This window comes from Crinia signifera, chromosome 5, assembly GCF_055691185.1.
Source record: "Crinia signifera chromosome 5, ASM5569118v1, whole genome shotgun sequence".
Taxonomy (NCBI): Eukaryota; Metazoa; Chordata; class Amphibia; order Anura; family Myobatrachidae; genus Crinia; species Crinia signifera.
The window spans coordinates 30,231,326-30,251,899 of record NC_139221.1 but is presented as its reverse complement, the minus strand read 5'-3'; the positions used below and the strand labels follow the sequence as shown (position 1 = coordinate 30,251,899).

The following is a 20,574-nucleotide window of genomic DNA, read 5'->3' as shown; positions in this document are numbered from 1 at the left end:
ACACTACTCCTCCGCTACTGGAGATAGCACACAGCCAGCGGCCAGACACAAAGGGACCCGATTCCTGACCGCACAGTACTCCTCCACTACCAGAGACAGCACACAGCCAGCGGCCAGACACAGAGGGTCCTGATTCCTGACCGCACACTACTCCTCCGCTACTGGAGATAGCACACAGCCAGCGGCCAGACACAAAGGGACCCGATTCCTGACCGCGCACTACTCCTCCGCTACCGGAGACAGTACACAGCCAGCGGCCAGACACAGAGGGACCTGACTCCTGACCGCGCACTACTCCTCCGCTACCGGAGACAGTACCCAGCCAGGGGCCAGACACAGAGGGTTCCAAATCCTGACCACACACTACTCCTCTGCTACCGCAGACAGTACACAGCCAGCGGCCAGACACAGAGGGACCCGATTCCTGACCGCACACTACTCCTCCGCTACCGGAGACAGTACACAGCCAAAAGCCAGACACAGAGGGTCCTGATTCCTGACCACACACTACTCCTCCGCTACCGGAGACAGTACACAGCCAGCGGCCAGACACAGAGGGACCTGATTCCTGACCGCACACTACTCCTCCACTACTCCTTAATATAAGGACACAACTATCGTTCAGTTCCACTACACTCATAAGTAGTGATGAGCGGGTCCGGATCTCCGAGATCCGGATCCGCACGGACGTCCTGAATCCGAATCCGGATCCAGGACGTCCGCGGACTCCCGCGCAGGCCCGGAGCCGAAATCGAGGCCCGACGTCACATTGGTGACGTCGGATTCTCGCGAGATCCGGATTACATAAAAGCCGGGACCCGCCGCCGCCATCTTCATTCTGTGGGGCGACGCAGAGCAGGCAGCAGTGCTGCCAGAGAGGGGGGTTTTATTTATTGCTCCGTGAGGGGGGTTTGCTGGAGCGTTGTGTGTGTCACTGTGCTGCTTGCTGCTAAAGAGCTGCAAGTACAGAGGGGGTTTAATCATTTTTATTGTGCTGCTGGAGAGTGATTTTTTTTTCTATATTGCTGTAGCCTGCTCATCTGTAATTTGTGTCACTGCTGCTGCTACAGAATACTACAGACAGAGGGGGGTTTATTGTACTGCCGCAGAGGGGGTTTTCTTTCTATATTGCTATAGCCTGCTCATCTCTAATTGTGTCACTGCTGCTGCTAGCCTGCTACAGAATACTACAGACAGAGGGGGGTTTAATAATTTTTATTGTGCTGCCAGAGAGGGTTTTTGTGCTGCCTGGCTACCTGTTATATGGTTGTAAACACCTACCAGGCAGTCACCTCTGTTGTTGCCAGTGCCACTACCTTGTACCTACCTCTCAGAGTATATAAAAAAAAATAAAAAAAAAATTAAAAATATATAAAAATATAAAAAAAAATAATTAAGTTGTTGTTGTTGCTGACACCACTGGCTGCCGTTAGATATCGCAGACTCAGTAATTAAATTTTTAACTGTGGTTTGCTGACGCCACTTGTTGTGTTACCTACCAGTGTATCCACTTTTGTATCTTGCTGCTGTTGTCACTGGCTAGTGACAACAACCAGCTGATATCTGGGTATCCAGTTTGCTGCCACCGCTGCCGTTACATATATCGCAGTAAATAACTCCGGTTTGCTGACGCCACTTGTTGTGTTACCTACCAGTGTATCCACAAAATAAATATTGTATCTTGCTGCTGTTGTCACTGGCTAGTGACAACCAGCTGATATCTGGGTATCCAGTTTGCTGCCACCGCTGCCGTTACATATATCGCAGTAAATAACTCCGGTTTGCTGACGCCACTTGTTGTGTTACCTACCAGTGTAACTATCCACAAAATAAATATTGTATCTTGCTGCTGTTGTCACTGGCTAGTGACAACCAGCTGATATCTGGGTATCCAGTTTGCTGCCACCGCTGCCGTTACATATATCGCAGTAAATAACTCCGGTTTGCTGACGCCACTTGTTGTGTTACCTACCAGTGTAACTATCCACAAAATAAATATTGTATCTTGCTGCTGTTGTCACTGGCTAGTGACAACCAGCTGATATCTGGGTATCCAGTTTGCTGCCACTGCTGCCGTTACATATATCGCAGTAAATAACTCCGGTTTGCTGACGCCACTTGTTGTGTTACCTACCAGTGTAACTATCCACAAAATAAATATTGTATCTTGCTGCTGTTGTCACTGGCTAGTGACAACAACCAGCTGATATCTGGGTATCCAGTTTGCTGCCACTGCTGCCGTTACATATATCGCAGTAAATAACTCCGGTTTGCTGACGCCACTTGTTGTGTTACCTACCAGTGTAACTATCCACAAAATAAATATTGTATCTTGCTGCTGTTGTCACTGGCTAGTGACAACAACCAGCTGATATCTGGGTATCCAGTTTGCTGCCACCGCTGCCGTTACATATATCGCAGTAAATAACTCCGGTTTGCTGACGCCACCTGTTGTGTTACCTACCAGTGTAACTATCCACAAAATAAATATTGTATCTTGCTGCTGTTGTCACTGGCTAGTGACAACAACCAGCTGATATCTGGGTATCCAGTTTGCTGCCACCGCTGCCGTTACATATATCGCAGTAAATAACTCCGGTTTGCTGACGCCACCTGTTGTGTTACCTACCAGTGTAACTATCCACAAAATAAATATTGTATCTTGCTGCTGTTGTCACTGGCTAGTGACAACAACCAGCTGATATCTGGGTATCCAGTTTGCTGCCACCGCTGCCGTTACATATATCGCAGTAAATAACTCCGGTTTGCTGACGCCACTTGTTGTGTTACCTACCAGTGTAACTATCCACAAAATAAATATTGTATCTTGCTGCTGTTGTCACTGGCTAGTGACAACCAGCTGATATCTGGGTATCCAGTTTGCTGCCACTGCTGCCGTTACATATATCGCAGTAAATAACTCCGGTTTGCTGACGCCACTTGTTGTGTTACCTACCAGTGTAACTATCCACAAAATAAATATTGTATCTTGCTGCTGTTGTCACTGGCTAGTGACAACAACCAGCTGATATCTGGGTATCCAGTTTGCTGCCACTGCTGCCGTTACATATATCGCAGTAAATAACTCCGGTTTGCTTACGCCACTTGTTGTGTTACCTACCAGTGTAACTATCCACAAAATAAATATTGTATCTTGCTGCTGTTGTCACTGGCTAGTGACAACCAGCTGATATCTGGGTATCCAGTTTGCTGCCACCGCTGCCGTTACATATATCGCAGTAAATAACTCCGGTTTGCTGACGCCACCTGTTGTGTTACCTACCAGTGTAACTATCCACAAAATAAATATTGTATCTTGCTGCTGTTGTCACTGGCTAGTGACAACAACCAGCTGATATCTGGGTATCCAGTTTGCTGCCACCGCTGCCGTTACATATATCGCAGTAAATAACTCCGGTTTGCTGACGCCACCTGTTGTGTTACCTACCAGTGTAACTATCCACAAAATAAATATTGTATCTTGCTGCTGTTGTCACTGGCTAGTGACAACAACCAGCTGATATCTGGGTATCCAGTTTGCTGCCACTGCTGCCGTTACATATATCGCAGTAAATAACTCCGGTTTGCTGACGCCACTTGTTGTGTTACCTACCAGTGTATCCACTTTTGTATCTTGCTGCTGTTGTCACTGGCTAGTGACAACAACCAGCTGATATCTGGGTATCCAGTTTGCTGCCACTGCTGCCGTTACATATATCGCAGTAAATAACTCCGGTTTGCTGACGCCACTTGTTGTGTTACCTACCAGTGTATCCACAAAATAAATATTGTATCTTGCTGCTGTTGTCACTGGCTAGTGACAACAACCAGCTGATATCTGGGTATCCAGTTTGCTGCCACCGCTGCCGTTACATATATCGCAGTAAATAACTCCGGTTTGCTGACGCCACTTGTTGTGTTACCTACCAGTGTAACTATACACAAAATAAATATTGTATCTTGCTGCTGTTGTCACTGGCTAGTGACAACAACCAGCTGATATCTGGGTATCCAGTTTGCTGCCACTGCTGCCGTTACATATATCGCAGTAAATAACTCCGGTTTGCTGACGCCACTTGTTGTGTTACCTACCAGTGTATCCACAAAATAAATATTGTATCTTGCTGCTGTTGTCACTGGCTAGTGACAACAACCAGCTGATATCTGGGTATCCAGTTTGCTGCCACTGCTGCCGTTACATATATCGCAGTAAATAACTCCGGTTTGCTGACGCCACTTGTTGTGTTACCTACCAGTGTAACTATCCACAAAATAAATATTGTATCTTGCTGCTGTTGTCACTGGCTAGTGACAACAACCAGCTGATATCTGGGTATCCAGTTTGCTGCCACTGCTGCCGTTACATATATCGCAGTAAATAACTCCGGTTTGCTGACGCCACTTGTTGTGTTACCTACCAGTGTATCCACTTTTGTATCTTGCTGCTGTTGTCACTGGCTAGTGACAACAACCAGCTGATATCTGGGTATCCAGTTTGCTGCCACCGCTGCCGTTACATATATCGCAGTAAATAACTCCGGTTTGCTGACGCCACTTGTTGTGTTACCTACCAGTGTATCCACAAAATAAATATTGTATCTTGCTGCTGTTGTCACTGGCTAGTGACAACAACCAGCTGATATCTGGGTATCCAGTTTGCTGCCACCGCTGCCGTTACATATATCGCAGTAAATAACTCCGGTTTGCTGACGCCACTTGTTGTGTTACCTACCAGTGTAACTATCCACAAAATAAATATTGTATCTTGCTGCTGTTGTCACTGGCTAGTGACAACAACCAGCTGATATCTCGGTATCCAGTTTGCTGCCACCGCTGCCTACCGTTAGATATCGCAGTACATAACTCTGGTTTGCTGACGCCACTTGTTGTGTTACTGATATATATCCACTTTTGTATCTTGCTGCTGTTGTCACTGGATAGTGACAACAACCAGCTGATATCTCGGTATCCAGTTTGCTGACACCGCTGCCTACCGTTAGATATCCAAAATATGGAGGATAAAAAAAAAGGAAAAGATGAGGAGCCACTTCGTCGTGCTTCTGAAGCTGATGCCACTAGTCATCATGACATAGGCGATGAAATGCCATCGACGTCGTCTGCCAAGGCCGATGCCCAGTGTCAAAGTAGAGGGCATGTAAAATCCAAAAAGCCAAAGTTGAGTAAAAGGCCCTTAAAAAGAAAAAGCAAATCATTGGAGGAGAAACTTAAAGTTGCCAGTGTGCCATTTACAACGCGGAGTGGCAAGGAACGGCTACGGCCATGGCCTATGTTCATGACTAGTGGCTCAGCTTCACAAGATGATCAAAGTCCTTCTCCTCCTCCTCCTCCTCCTTCTCCCACTTTAAAATTTAAGAGATTTAAGGTGTCACCAACAAAAATCCAGCAAACAACTCTGCCTTCCAAAGAAGACATGGTATCACAAATCCCAGTGGAGAGTCCAAGGGTGTTGGTGGTTGCGATGCCTGACCTTCCCATCACTGTACGGGAAGAGGATGCTCCTTTCAGCATTCGCAGCACACCCTCTGCATGTGCTGGAAGGATCACAGACAGTGCAGTTGCAGATGTCGATAATGAAGGTGTCAGTGTTGTACACCAGGAGGAGGATATTGATGAAGCTGGTGCTGAGGGAGAAATTGACGAGGAGGACGATGCTGATGCGGTTTGCTTAAATGAGGCACCGGGCAAGACAGTTGTTGTCCGTGAGATCCCAAAGGGCATCACCATGCCTGGACAGAAGACCAATAAATCCACCTCTTCGGTCTGGAATTATTTTTATCCCAAACCGTCCAACAATTGTTTTGCCATATGTAGCTTATGCAAAGCTCAAATAAGCAGGGGTAAGGACGTTTCCCACCTAGGGACATCCTCCCTTCTACGTCACTTGAAGAGCGTTCATAAGTTGCTGTTTAGTTCAGAAACTGTGGCTAAGAATGTACACAGTCCAGGGACAACTAAATCCCTTTGTCCTGTTGTGTCCACGTGCCCAACTACACCGCAAAGTCCCTCCTCGTCAATTTCTTCCTCAATGAGGATTGGGAGTAGTCCTATAGGCCATGTTACTTGCCTGACTGACTCCTCTCCTATCCGGGATTCTTCTGGAGGATCCTGCATTGCTACGCCTCCTACTGCTGCCGCTGCTGCTGTTGCTGCTGGGAGTCATTCATCATCCCGGAGGGGAAGTCGGAACACTTATTTCACTAAGCAATTGACTGTCCAACAGTCCTTTGCCATGAAGATGAAGTATGACAGCAGTCATCCAATGGCAAAGCGGGTAACTGAGGCCTTAGCAGATCTGATTGTATTAGATGTGCTTCCGGTGTCCATAACTGCTGGAGTAGGATTTAGACGATTGATGGACTTAGTGTGTCCCCGTTACAAAATACCGTCAAGATTCCACTTCGCTAGACAGGCGATACCGAAGCTGTACAGTAAAGTGCATAAAAGTGTTCTCAGTGCCCTGAAAAATGCGGTCATACCCACTGTCCACTTAACAACGGACATGTGGACAAGTGGAAAAGGGCAGACTAGGGATTACATGACCGTGACAGCCCACTGGGTAGATGAATCACCTTGTCCAGCAGCAACAACAGCAGCAGCACCAGTAGTAGGACCTGGGAAATGCCAGCTCCTTCCTAGGCAGGCTACGTTGTGTGTAACCGCTTTCCGTAAGAGGCACACCGCCGATAACCTCTTACAGAAACTGAGGGTAATCATTGGGCAATGGCTTACCCCTCTTAGACTCTCCTGGGGATTTGTGGTGTCAGACAATGCCTGCAATATCGTGCGGGCATTAAAGCAGGGCAAATTCCAGCATGTGCCCTGTTTTGCTCACACGATAAATTTGGTGGTCCAGAGTTTTCTAAGAGACAACAGAGCTGTGCAGGGGACTCTTTCGGTGGCCCGAAAAATTTGTGGCCACTTTCGTCATTCGGCGGCTGCATGCCAAAGACTGGAGCGGCAGCAAACACTGTTGAACCTGCCCCTCCATCAGCTGAAGCAAGAGGTCGTAACGCGGTGGAACTCAACCCTCTATATGCTTCAGAGGATGGAGGAGCAGCAAAGGGCCATTCAAGCCTATACATCCACCTATGACATAGGCAAAGGAGGGGGTATGCACCTGACTCAAGCACAGTGGAGAATGATTTCAGTGTTGTGCAAGATTCTCCAACCCTTCGAACTTGCCACACGTGAAGTCAGTTCAGACACTGCCAGCTTGAGTCAGGTCATTCCCCTCATCAGGCTTTTGCAGAAACAGTTGGAGAAAGTGAAGGAGGAGCTGAGACGGAGCGAGTCCTCTAAGCATGTGGGACTTGTGGATGAAGTCCTTCATACGCTTTGCCAGGATTCGAGGGTGGTACAAATTTTGAAATCAGAGGAGTACATTTTGGCCACCGTGCTCGATCCTCGGTTTAAAGCCTACGTGGTGTCACTCTTTCCGGCGGACACAAGCCTGCAGAAGTGCAAAGAACTGCTGGTTAGAAAACTGTCATCTTCTGAAGTGGAAAGTGACTCAGCAGCACCTTCTCCTTCATTTTCTCCAGCAACTGGTTCTGCAAGGAAACAACTGCGATTTCCTAAACCCCCCGCTGGTGGTGATAAAGGACCAAGTTTGGACATTTGGTCTGGGCTGAAGGACCTTCCAACAATTTCTGACATGTCTACTTCCACTGCCTATGATGCTATCACCATTGACAGAATGGTGGAGGATTATATGGGTGACAGCACCCAAGTAGGCATGTCAGAGAGTCCTTACCAGTACTGGCAGAAAAAAAAGGAAATTTGGAAGCCCCTGTACAAACTGGCTCTATATTACCTCAGTTGCCCTTCCTCCAGTGTGTACTCCGAAAGAGTTTTTAGTGCAGCTGGGAACCTTGTCAGCAATAAGCGTAGGAGGTTGCTTCCAAAAAATGTGGAGAAGATGATGTTCATAAAAATGAATTATCAATTCTACGAGAAAGACCAGCGTCCACAAAGTACACAGGAACCTGTGGTGGTGGATTCCAGCGGGGACGAATTAATACTCTGTGAGGGTGAGGAAGAACAAGATACTGATGGTGGTGAGGAATCGCTGGATGAGGATGAGGACGACCTTTTGCCTCTGTAGAGCCAGTTTGTGCAGGGACATATTAAATGGCAGCTTGTGATGTGGGGGCCCAAACGAACCAATCATTTCAGCCACAGTCGTGTGGCAGACCCTGTGGCTGAAATGATTGGTTTGTTAAAGTGTGCGTGTCCTGTTTATACAACATAAGGGTGGGTGGGAGGGCCCAAGGACAATTCCATCTTGCACCTCTTTTTTGTCTTTTGAATAATGTGCTCTTTGGGGCCTAGTTTGGGTGGGAGTGCCGTAGGACAATTCCATCTTGCACCTCTTTTTTGTCTTTTGAATAATGTGCTCTTTGGGGCCTAGTTTGGGTGGGAGTGCCCTTGGACACTTCCATCTTGCACCTCTTTTTTGTCTTTTGAATAATGTGCTCTTTGGGGCCTAGTTTGGGTGGGAGTGCCGTAGGACAATTCCATCTTGCACCTCTTTTTTGTCTTTTGAATAATGTGCTCTTTGGGGCCTAGTTTGGGTGGGAGTGCCGTAGGACAATTCCATCTTGCACCTCTTTTTTGTCTTTTGAATAATGTGCTCTTTGGGGCCTAGTTTGGGTGGGAGTGCCCTTGGACACTTCCATCTTGCACCTCTTTTTTATCTTTTGAATAATGTGCTCTTTGGGGCCTAGTTTGGGTGGGAGTGCCGTAGGACAATTCCATCTTGCACCTCTTTTTTGTCTTTTGAATAATGTGCTCTTTGGGGCCTAGTTTGGGTGGGAGTGCCCTTGGACACTTCCATCTTGCACCTCTTTTTTGTCTTTTGAATAATGTGCTCTTTGGGGCCTAGTTTGGGTGGGAGTGCCCTTGGACACTTCCATCTTGCACCTCTTTTTTGTCTTTTGAATAATGTGCTCTTTGGGGCCTAGTTTGGGTGGGAGTGCCGTAGGACAATTCCATCTTGCACCTCTTTTTTGTCTTTTGAATGATGTGCTCTTTGGGGCCTAGTTTGGGTGGGAGGGCCCTTGGACAATTCCATCTTGCACCTCTTTTTTTCTTTTGAATAATGTGCTCTTTGGGGCCTAGTTTTTCTATCTGCCACTGCAGTGCCACTCCTAGATGGGCCACGTGTTTGTGCCGCCCATTTGTCTTGCTTATCATAGTCATCCAGCTACCTCGGTGCAACATTTTGGCCTAAAAACAATATTGTGAGGTGTGAGGTCTTCAGAATAGACTGTAAATGAGTGGAGAAGAAAGCTGATGGGGTTAATAATAGCATAGGAGCAAAAAAACACCTAAATTATGCAATGTTAACCATTTTTATGCTTTTTTCAAAAAAATCAGAACCCAAAACCCAAAACCCAAAACCCAAAACCTTTAGGGGGTGTTTTGGCAAAACCCATTAGAACCCAAAACCTGAAGGTAATCAGAACCCAAAACCCAAAACCCAAAACGCGAAAAAGTGTCCGGTGCACATCTCTACTCATAAGTACCAAATCAAGGAATACGGAAGAGGAAAAAAAGGTTGGGAACCGCTGCTCTATACTTTAAGGAGGCACATTCTATTGTATGGGGGAGGGCACAAAGACAAAAAAATATTATTATTTTTATTGGGGGGAGGGGGGCTAATAATGTTGTGCCTAGGGGTGGCCGGACTCCTTAATCCACCTGTGGTCGGAAATAGTTAGGATACAATCTTCCTGGCAGATTTGTTCCAGGTTCTTAGGTCGGGTGATTGTGTTCCACAATATTCAAATACTGATTAATCAATGGACTAAGATGAAAGCTGCTGCTGGGTCATTTTAGGATGCTCACATTTCTGTTCCTGAGCCACTGTAATGTTACTTTGGCCTTTGTGCTTAGGGTTATTGCCCTGCGGAGAGATGAACTTTCACCCGAGCTTCAGTTTTCAGCAGATGGTCCCGCTTTTCCTCTATCCCAACTTTTTTACCTTTTACGCCAAAATATATTTAGATACGCTGACGTTAACCCCTTGATTTGAAAGGAAGGAAATCATATAGTTGTAATACACAGAAATTGATGATATATCCTGCTAGTATGGTACATGGCCTGGCAGCCATTGATGATGATGATTACCATGTATCATCATCACCAATGGCGGCCATGCTGTATGTGCTATAGCCATTGATAATGTGACATCCAGGTAACTATCAGTGTCAGTATTACAAGATGATATAGTCACAGTCCATGCAATGTTTTCCCCTAGACTAAAGATGGGTGTACCTTGACAGGAGCCTATAACCAGGGAAAGAAACTCTGCGCCGCAGCGGCAACACAGACTGCGCGCTGCCGAGATGGTGCAGCAACTAGTTGACTCTACTGAAGAAGCGGACGGACTTGGAGGCGGGACTCTACTGAAGAGGTGGGCGGACTTGAAGGCGGGGCCAGGGACATCACGCAGGGAAGCGTGTTATACACAAGGGCCTGATGCACTGCACTGCTGCGTCAGGTCCTTGTACACTACAGCACTGTAACACACACAGCCAGGCATGCATATAGAATCTATATATAGTACATTATCCGACTGTGTTTGGGGCGCGGGGCTCTTTGGGATGCTGTTGCTGGGCTGCTCCATGGCATCATATTGTAAAACTTTCCATCACCCCTTTAGTTTGTTTAGTATATATGTAGCACCCTTCACATTTATTATTACCTCTTACTTAGGTAAGCCTTATCACATATAATTTACCCGGTACTCTTTACCTAGAACGGCGCCCGCGATTGGCATCGCGGGCGTCGGGGGTAAAAAATCGCGGCCATCGTATGCACATAAAAAACGGGTGCGACGCGATGCCCGCGATTTTCCCATAGGGATCAATGTTAAAAGTGAGATTGGACGCGATTTTAGTGTTAAATGCCTCAATGCCCGCGATTTTTACATAGGAAACAATGTTAAATGGGCCACAGAGCCCTAATAGTCCCCCTGAAGTCTTAAATGGCCCCCACAATTTTTAACGCCACCCCACGATCAACGTGAACCCGAAGCGTGGCGAGCGCAGCGAGCCCGCGAGGGGCGGCGGTACGCATCCTCCGACCTTTTCATACCCCCACTATCCACGTCGGCGTGGAGTTGAGAATAGAATAGTGAAGGCTCAAGGCTCCTTGAAAAAGCTGCTGAGGGCAGCGAAACGCGTAGGTGCACACAAGTGACCCTAACCACCCTACAGATTTGCCACCAACGGTTCCTGAACCCAATTTGGATTCCACACCATCCCAGCAAGGAGAACTCCATTCTCAGTGGGACTCTTGTCTTTCAAAGACACCACCTTCACCATCAGTAGGAGAAGCACTCTATTCCTTCCATCCATCCGAGGCTCATTTACATCTGGCGGTACCCCACCCCCTAAACACAGCCCGGCATCAATAGTGAAGGTTTCCAGCGCTCCCTACCAGTGGATGCCACCAATTCATCTGGCACACCCACCCACCTATTTCTGAGAACCTAATTTCCCAGATTAAGTGAATTGGCCCCTCACTTTTCTGAGACACCAACTTCTCCTCCTGGAAACATTCCCCACCCAGGAACAAATACTAAGGTGTGGATACATCCCCATTCAATTCCAAAACGGATTACAATTTCAGGGCTTATCAGAATAACCCATTGGACCGGACATTTACAAATCGAAGGGTGACTATACAAACCAGTGTCATTTTTGTTTTTATTGTTATTATTTTAATTCATGTCTAAATTTTAATAAATTGTAATATTTTTTTCACCATACACCTGACCGCTTAATAATATTATTGTTCAATTACCCCCCCCCCCCTCTTTCTAGCGCAGTCGACCACTTTCTTCTCTCTGCTATTGTATTGGGGTTGACTCCCCCCCCTTTTTTCAGATTGCTGCTTAATTAGCCAAGCACACTCATACTCCAGTGCCTTTTGTGGATATTTTATATCCCTTTTTCTTCTACTTGTCCTATTATGTCCTATAATGCCCATCATTATGCTAAGAACCTCAGAAATGCAATATAGCAATGATATTAAAAGGTCTAGCATTTATATTTCCGTGCACCTGCAAACTCCTCCTCCTGCTTGCTGCACTACAGGTCTCAGCAGGTAGCACCTCATATGTCCAGGGTGTGCACCTGCAAGCTCCTCCTCCTGCTTGCTGCACTACAGGTCTCAGCAGGTAGCACCTCATATGTCCAGGGTGTGCAGTTTAGGGCCCCTCCCCCTATGTACATTATCAGACCTCCCAAGTTCTTGATCATTGCAGATGGGACCCCTGTATGCACCGCTGGTGTGCGCCTGAAAATTGAGGGCATGGAACGAAGGCCGTTGTTGACACTGTGGGGGTATGACCAGTTCTCAGAGCTGCTGGCCATGCCCCCAGACCCTCTCACACAGTGAGTAAACCAGAGCAGCAGCAGGCAGGGACTCCCTACTGCCACCCCCACTGCAGGACACTACCATCATAGGGTGGGATGTGGGACCATCCAAAAAAGTGGTACTGTCCTGCGAAAATCAGGACAGTTGGAAGGTATGCATTAAGATGCATACACTACCAGTATTTACTGTATATATTTATCAAGGGCCCCAGACAGGTTCCGCGAAAGGGGATCGATGGCATCAATTTAGACGTCTAAACGCGGTCGACCGCAACAGACAGTGACGCTAGATCAATGAAAGTGAAATATCGTCAGGAACGTGGTCGACAGTAGCAAGGTCGACACAAGTTTTTTTGGTGCCGAATGTCAGCGGGGTCCCGTGGACACTGTACATGTGCGCAGTGTCCCCTTGCAAGGCTTACTGCCCTCCCATGTCCACTCTATCTCCACTTGGATAGTAAAGTAGAAACCAAGTGGACCGGCACCAAAAAAAACACGAAAAACTCATGTTGACCATGCTAAAGTCGACCACGTTCTCGTTGATCCCTCACTTGTGCGATCTGGCGTCACTGTCTATCTAGACGCCGTTGACCAAGTTTAGGCATCTAACTAGACACCTTCAACCATTAACGGTCGATCCGCCTTCCGTAAACGGCCCAGACTATACACTCTCTAATAGTAAGTTGTGGCTGGCCACACCCCCTGCGATTGACCACACCCCTAAACCAGGTAAGTAACAGGTAGAGAGGAATCTTGGAACATACAATCAAGATATTTTTGCTACAATACAGTATTTACTACATTCTACAAATCAAAGGGGGGAAAAAGCAGTAAGTTACGTAGAACAAGCCATTACCTTGGTTCCTATGAAGAAATCATCCACTGTACAGGTGCCCATGAATGGCAACTGCATGTGCGTGTGGGTATCGATTCCCCCAGGAATGACCAGTTTACCAGCGGCCTCTATCACCTCCAGGTCAGCAACATCATCCAGCCGCAGGTTCTCTCCAATGTCTTTTATTATCCCGTCTTCTATATAAACATCAGAGAACTGGGAAGAATCACTGTTCACTATTTTACCACCTTTGATCAAAATCCTGTTAGGTGCCATGGGTGCCAAAGTCACTGTAGTTCACCCCCCTAATAGATCCCTTTGGGCGCTGGGTGCGGATACGTAGATTCTCTTGTGTGGTTTGTGCAAACGAGGGAACGGTCTTGTAAAAAAGTAATTTTTAACTTGTATAACTCCAGTGAACTCAGCTGTGTCCACAATCCCCTCTCCTGGTGCGTTTGTGGCTGGACTCCGGCCCTGTACAGTATGGGATATTTAAAGCAAGCTGTGGTATGTGATATAGTAAGGGTGGTATTCACAAGTCCCTCCTCTGTGACACTGTCCCCAGAGCAATGTATGATTAACTAGATTATTCTACTCAAAACTGGGAACATTACTACAAAGTGTACAAAGTGTAGGATTTACAGCTTTTTCTTGGACAATAAAAAATTACACGGTTGTCGTGACGATAAAAGTCACTGTATTGTATGTTGATGTACATTCAGTAACTTCCTGCATTGTTACTTGTTACAGTGCATGCAGGGAACAGAGATTGACAAATCAAAATGAATGATTCACTAATTAAGTAGCCTGTGCTTAAGCCTGAACTGTTCTGCTGGGTACACACTGGCCGATATATTGGTCGTTATATCGATATATAATGATATATCGCTGGGCCATAGGCTAGTGTGTACCAGCGATATGTCTGTAAACAACGGTATAAATATATTGACACATTGAGATGTGTGTACGGGGGATCCACCAACCGACCGTACTCCAGCACCAGCGCAAAACAATGAATGCCTCAGCCTGATTGATAAGTAGAGGCATTAATGGGGAGGGAAGGGCGTGGAAGCAGCCGGTGTTTGGTGAAACGGGGGCATGTCGCCCCTGCTTCTCGGGTGAGGTGAAGTCAAGGACTGGCCTCGCAATGTCCCCTCTGACTGCCAGCCTGATCTACGGTCACATCACAGTTTCCACAATTACAAATGAAGGCAGGGGGTGGTAAGCAGTTACTAGGTGGTATGCAGGCTGGGGGTGGTGTGCAGGCAGGGGGTGGTGTTCAGGCAGGGGGTGGTAAGCAGTTACTAGGTGGAATGCAGACAGGGGGTGGTGTGCAGGCTGGGGGTGGTGTGCAGGCTGGGGGTGGTGTGCAGGCAGGGGGTGATATGCAGGCAGGTGGTGGTATGCAGGCAGGTGGTGGTATGCAGGCAGGGGGTGGTGTGCAGGCAGGCAGGGGGTGGTGTGTGCAGGCAGGGGGTGGTGTTCAGGCAGGGGTGGTATGCAGGCAGGGGTGGTATGCAGGTAGGGGAGGTATGCAGGCAGGGGGTGGTGTGCAGACAGGGGGTGGTATGTAGGCAGGGGGTGGTATGTAGGCAGGGGCTGGTGTGCTGGCAGGAGGTGGTATGCTGGCAGGAGGTGGTGTGCAGGCAGGGGGTGGTGTGCAGGCAGGAGGTGGTATGCAGGTTGGGGGTGGTGTGCAGGCAGGGGGGTATGCAGACAGGAGGTGGTGTGCAGGCAGGGGGTGGAATGCTGGCAGGAGGTGGTGTGCAGGCAGGGGGTGGTATGCTGGCAGGAGGTGGTGTGCAGGCAGGGGGTGGTATGCAGGAAGGAGGTTGTATGCAGGCAGGGGGGTGGTATGCAGGAAGGGGGTGGTGTGCAGGCAATGGGTGTATGCAGGAAGGGGGTGGTGTGCAGGCATTAGGTGGTATGCAGGCAGGGGTGGTGTGCAGGCAGGAGGTGGTGTGCAGGCAGGGGGTGGTGTGCAGGCAGGGGTGGTGTGCAGGCAGGGGGTGGTGTGCAGGCAGGGGGTGGTATGCAGATAAATCGTCTGTGTACCCATCTTGAATCTATATTGCTGGGTCAGCAATTATCTCATCTGTTTTCACAGACAGAGGGGCGCATTTATCAAGCAATATTTGCGGTTAAATCCCCGAAAACACCCGTTTTCGAGGGTTCACCGCAAATATTTAGTATCCCCCAAATGTATTAAAGGGGGACCGCAGCAGGGATCTCTGATCCCTGCTGCGATCCTCCCTGCAGCACCGCCGGCCGCATCCCCCATAGGTTTCTATGGGGGATGCGAAGCTGCCCGATGTATCAACATGGGGCAGCCCGACATCGCTTCCCTGGGCTATCGCCATTCTGATATGGCGATAGCCCATTGTAGCTTATAGCTACAACTCACACTGCCCGAGCAGGTAAGAGGGGTCGGCGGGGGTCAGCGCTTCCGGGTCAGGGCTTCGCAGGGACGGGCTCCTTTCGGAGCCCTGTCCCCGCGCCCTCAACTTTCATACATTCCACCGGTATGATCGTATTTTACAATGCGATCCTGGGCGGTAATATTCCGCCCAGATCGCATTGTAAATGCCATTTTGATAAATGCGCCCCAGAGACCTTTAAATCCTGACCTGCTGAGATTACTTGGGGGCATTTTACAAAGTCAGCAGAACAGTAAAGGCCCCCATACACTAGGGCGACTTGTCCTTAGGACAAGTCGCCCCCGACTTCCCCCTGAGCTTCCCCGGCTGCTCCCACCAGAGCAGGGCTGCTGGTGGGAGCAGGGGGGCTGGGGACGCTGCGGGGGACACAGGCGGCATAGAGCCGGGAGCTGTCAGTGCTAGAAAAAAAAAAAAGCCTATACAATGAATGGGCAGCCTGTGATTGGCTGAGCGCTCTCTCAGCCAATTGCTGACTGGCTGAGAGAGCGCTCAGCCAATCACAGGCCGCCCATTCATTGTATGGGCTTTTTTTTTTTATTCAGTACTGACAGCTCCCGGCTCTATGCCGCCTGTGTCCCCCGCCCCCCCTGCTCCCTCCTCCGCCGCGCCGCCCCACTAGGTCCCAAGTCGGGTGGTCGGACGTGCAGCAGGTCCGACCACCCGACGCAGATCCGATGCGCACGGGACTGCGCATCGGATCTGAGGGGACATCAAAACTAGCCGATTTTGGTCCGATTTCGGCCAGATCCGACTGATCTGGCCGAAATCTGACCAAAATCGGCTAGTGTATGGGGGCCTTAAAGGTACCCACACACTAGAACGATTTTTGGGCCGATTGGCCGATTTCCGATAAATCAGCCGATATATCGGCAGATGTTTTCCGATAATCGGTCGAAAATCGGCCGATTTCGGTCCGATGCGCGCTCCTGTGGATCTTTAGCTGAATCTTCTGATCTTAGATGCTGCACGAAAGATCAGAAGATTTAACAAAAGATCCATAGGAACGCACATGGGATCTTAAGAAAAATCTTTGGTAAAGATGTGCGCTTGCCTGAAATCTTTTGTCATCTTACGATCGCAGATCTTTCTAGTGTGTGGGCACCTTTACATTTTTGTGGCTTTGGACGGAAAGGCCTCATTTACCTATTGTACAACTCTTAACTTTCACTCAATCTTAATTAACACCTTGTCTTTGTGATTAACTTAAAGTTAAAATATGAAGTCAAATGTAGACAACAAATAATCCATTGAATTGGAAGATTAGCAGGGACGGCATTGTATAACCTTATGTGGTTAGCACACATGCAATAGATACACAGTACACTGTATACAGTACCAGCACTCTGCACAATGCTGTGATACCGTTATCTCAGCCTCCTGAATCTGGGATCACATAGACAATAGAGATTCTGAGATAGTAGACAGGGTCACAGGAGAGCCCCAGGCAATAGGAGGCTCAGGTCTTTCATATGTGGGGTGACCCTACTGTATGTGTGCATCATATATTCCATAGACCCGGATTATATTGTCTGGTGATCATAAGTGAATATTGACATGGTCTCTGTAGACCAGGGGTCCTCAAACTGCGGCCCGCTGAGGACGTTTATGCGGCCCGCGGGGTTAAAATCAGACCGGAAGTGACGTTCGACCTAAACTCGCGTTAGCAACGCACACTTCCGGCACTAGGCTGAGGCGGCGGAGACAGAGTGTGAGGCGATAATGAGGTGAGTTCCCAGGCTGGGGTGTGTGGTGTGGGGAAGGAAGAGAGATGCAGAAGACGGAGAACTGACGGCCCGCGGCCTTGTGCAATAACGGCAGCCACCACAACAGACAGGCGCGGGGGATGTACAGTGCATGCTGCGCATGTCACGGCTGCTGCAGGGAGAATAGATGCTGTGTCTGGTGCGCGGGTATAGTAACAGTTAGTATTATGCTGTAATGACAATATAACTGCTTCCTCTCTAGCGCATGTTGCGGTTTTGTTTCTTCACTTTAAAATGAGATATATGCAGCGTGCAGAGGAATTTGTTCATAGTTTTTGTTTTTACTATAGTCCGGCCCTCCAACAGTCTGAGGGACAGTGAACTGGCCCGCTATTTAAAAAGTTTGAGGACCCCTGCTGTAGACCAATCATGCCTAACCCGTACAATGGTCATCCATTGTGTTCTAACTCCCAAAACAGGTAGTGCACTCCTCTTTCTTCACTTTCCCCCCATTTTTATTACCGTCTGATGTTACTATTCCCAGCTTGCAGTGAGACGTAGCGGTGATCAGTGACAGCTGCAGTCTGGTTGTCAGCTGTCCAGCATTCTCCCTCTGTTCCTCTGGAGTGGTAGCGCAGTGGTCAGTGTGTCATGCGTCAATAGAGTCTGACGGTTCTGTAATCCCTATGGTTCTATGTGATTATGGTATGCACAGGAACAGCAGTGGGACAAGACAGGTAGGCATAAATGTTAAGCACATGTATGGTATTAGGAATACAGATTGTTACTATTAGCAACAGCAGTGCCATTTTCCAGAGGTGGAACCACCATTGCTGCAGCAAGTACAGTGGACTAGGGCCCCTGATGATTAAGGGGCCCACTGCTGCTCCTCTCACTGTCACCCAGTTTTTTTCTTTTTCCTATCACACACTGCCTCCCCGTCACACACTGCCTGCCCATCACCACCTGCCTCCCCCTGTCACACACTGCCTCTCCTTGTCACACACACTGCCTCTCCTTGTCACACACACTGCCTCCCCGTCACCCACTGCCATATTGCATATTGTGAACTTGGCTTGGGGTGGAGAAAGGGGGCCCAAATTACATTTTTGTACTATCACCCACAAGTTCCGCCACTGCCATTAGGGTTCACCTCTAAATCACCCCCTTAGAGCAGTGATGGCTAACCTTGACACTCCAGCTGTTATTGAACTACACATCCCAGCACGCCCTGCTAGAGTTTTACTATTTGGCCATGCTAAAACTGATGCAGGGCATGCTGGGATCTGTAGTTCAACAACAGGTGGAGTGTCAAGGTTAGCCATTACTGCCTCAGAGTATACACTTATAGTGTCTTTCTGCTTTGTAGTCTATTACAAATTTTATGAAATTCCCCCTTTTGTTCATCTGCTCTCATCATTAAATACAAAGAAAAAGTCAAGCTTGCCATCCGGATAGCGAGTGGAAAGCCTTCATGGCTCCATTCATGGCGCTCAGCATTCCCAGGAACAGATACACAGCCCAACAACAAACAGTAAATACGAGTTAAACCCATTTCAGGATATTAAGGAATGCGAGAAATGGGCTCTGCAATGGAAATGATCTTTCTCAAATGGAAACCAGAATGTTTGTGGCCATGAAGGAATGCAAAGAGCCATCATCTCACACAATACATTCTGGGGGGCTGCAAACCAAAAGGGTCAAAATGACCCAGTTGTCATTATTGCATTAGTGAAAATGTCACACTGACTCTCTGTCCTGGGTTCTGGACTAATGGCTTGCAGTATAGATTGTGTACGGAGAAATATCTGCAGGGTTATACTGTTATGTCGGGATGTTATTATTAGCCTGGTCTGTAATTGTATGTACAGCTGCTAAATTTGGTAATGGAACAACATATGGCGCATATATACTAAGATCAGGGCACCGTTCCAAAGGCCTCCATCCACTGTGTCATTTGGAAATTGGGTGAAATTGCATGTGTATGACATCCAATCCCGGGAAGGTCTGTATTCGATATGCGATATCTCCAAGGGGAGAACTTGACACAGTGGATGGGTGCCGTCTGTTGATGCAGGGAATGAAATAATAGGAATTTGGTACTCACCGATAATTCCCTTTCTCCGAATCCGAAGGGGACACTGAAGTACTACGCTGGGGATAGTGTGGTGTTATGGAGGAGTTGGCACTTTAAGAACTTGAAGTGTGGTGTGGCTCCTCCCCCTCTATCCCCCCCTCAGACTCCAGTCTTAGTTACTGTGCCCGAGAGGAGAAAAGAGACCAGGAAACGAGAGAGAGAGAGAGAGAGAGAGAGAGAGAGAGAGAGAGAGAGAGAGAGAGAGAGAGAGAGAGAGAGAGAGAGAGAGAGAGAGAGAGAGAGAGAGAGAGAGAGAGAGAGAGAGAGAGAGAGAGAGAGAGAGAGAGAGAGAGAGAGAGAGAGAGAGAGAGAGAGAATGAAAACAAGACACCGAAACAAAAATAAGTCAAAAGAACTTACATACAGACCATCGCATGCAACACAACCTGGCCACATGCGACCTGTAAAAACCCCTCCCTTACCAGAAGACCAGTGCCGGGAGGGCGCTCAGTGTCCCCTTCGGATTCGGAGAAAGGGAATTATCGGTGAGTACCAAATTCCTATTTTCTCCTTCATCCTCTGGGGACACTGAAGTACTACGCTGGGGACGTCCCAAAGCCATCCCCACGGGCGGGAAGGCGCTGGGCATCCTGAAGCACCGCGCGGCCAAACCTAGTAGAGGATGCCGCGAAGGTGTCAAACCTATAAAACTTAATAAAGGTATTGGGCCCAGACCAAGTGGCTGCCCTACATACCTGAGAAAGAGACACCCCCCTGGCCGCCGCCCAAGAAGGTCCCACCGAACGAGTGGAATGAGCCGAAACTCTAGTAGGCGGAGGCCGGGAGGCCTGAACATAAGCTTGTTTAATGGTTAGACAAATCCACCTGGCCAAAGTTTGCTTGGTAGCCGGCCAACCACGTTTTGCGGAACAGTATAGGACAAACAGAGAATCCGACTTCCTGAGATCCTTGGTTCTGTCCACATAAACCTGCAAAGTTCTGACCACATCCAGTGAAGCGAACTCTCCTGTCAAGGCCGGAACCACGATTGGCTGATTAAGACGATAAGCCGTCACCACCTTTGGCAAGTAATCCAATCTAGTCCGGAGTTCCG

At 48.2% G+C, this 20,574-nt stretch overlaps 1 protein-coding gene across 1 annotated transcript in view; it reads right to left on the bottom strand.

The window, feature by feature from the left end:
- Nucleotides 1-13,587, bottom strand: part of DPYS (dihydropyrimidinase) — a 76,798-nt gene extending 63,211 nt beyond the window's left edge. Inside the window, exon 1 of the mRNA XM_083186884.1 lies at nucleotides 13,264-13,587. Coding sequence (XP_083043010.1) covers nucleotides 13,264-13,518 — 255 coding nt within the window. The 5' untranslated portion in view covers nucleotides 13,519-13,587. The remainder of the gene's footprint in view (nucleotides 1-13,263) is intronic.
- Nucleotides 13,588-20,574: the final 6,987 nt, after the last annotated feature.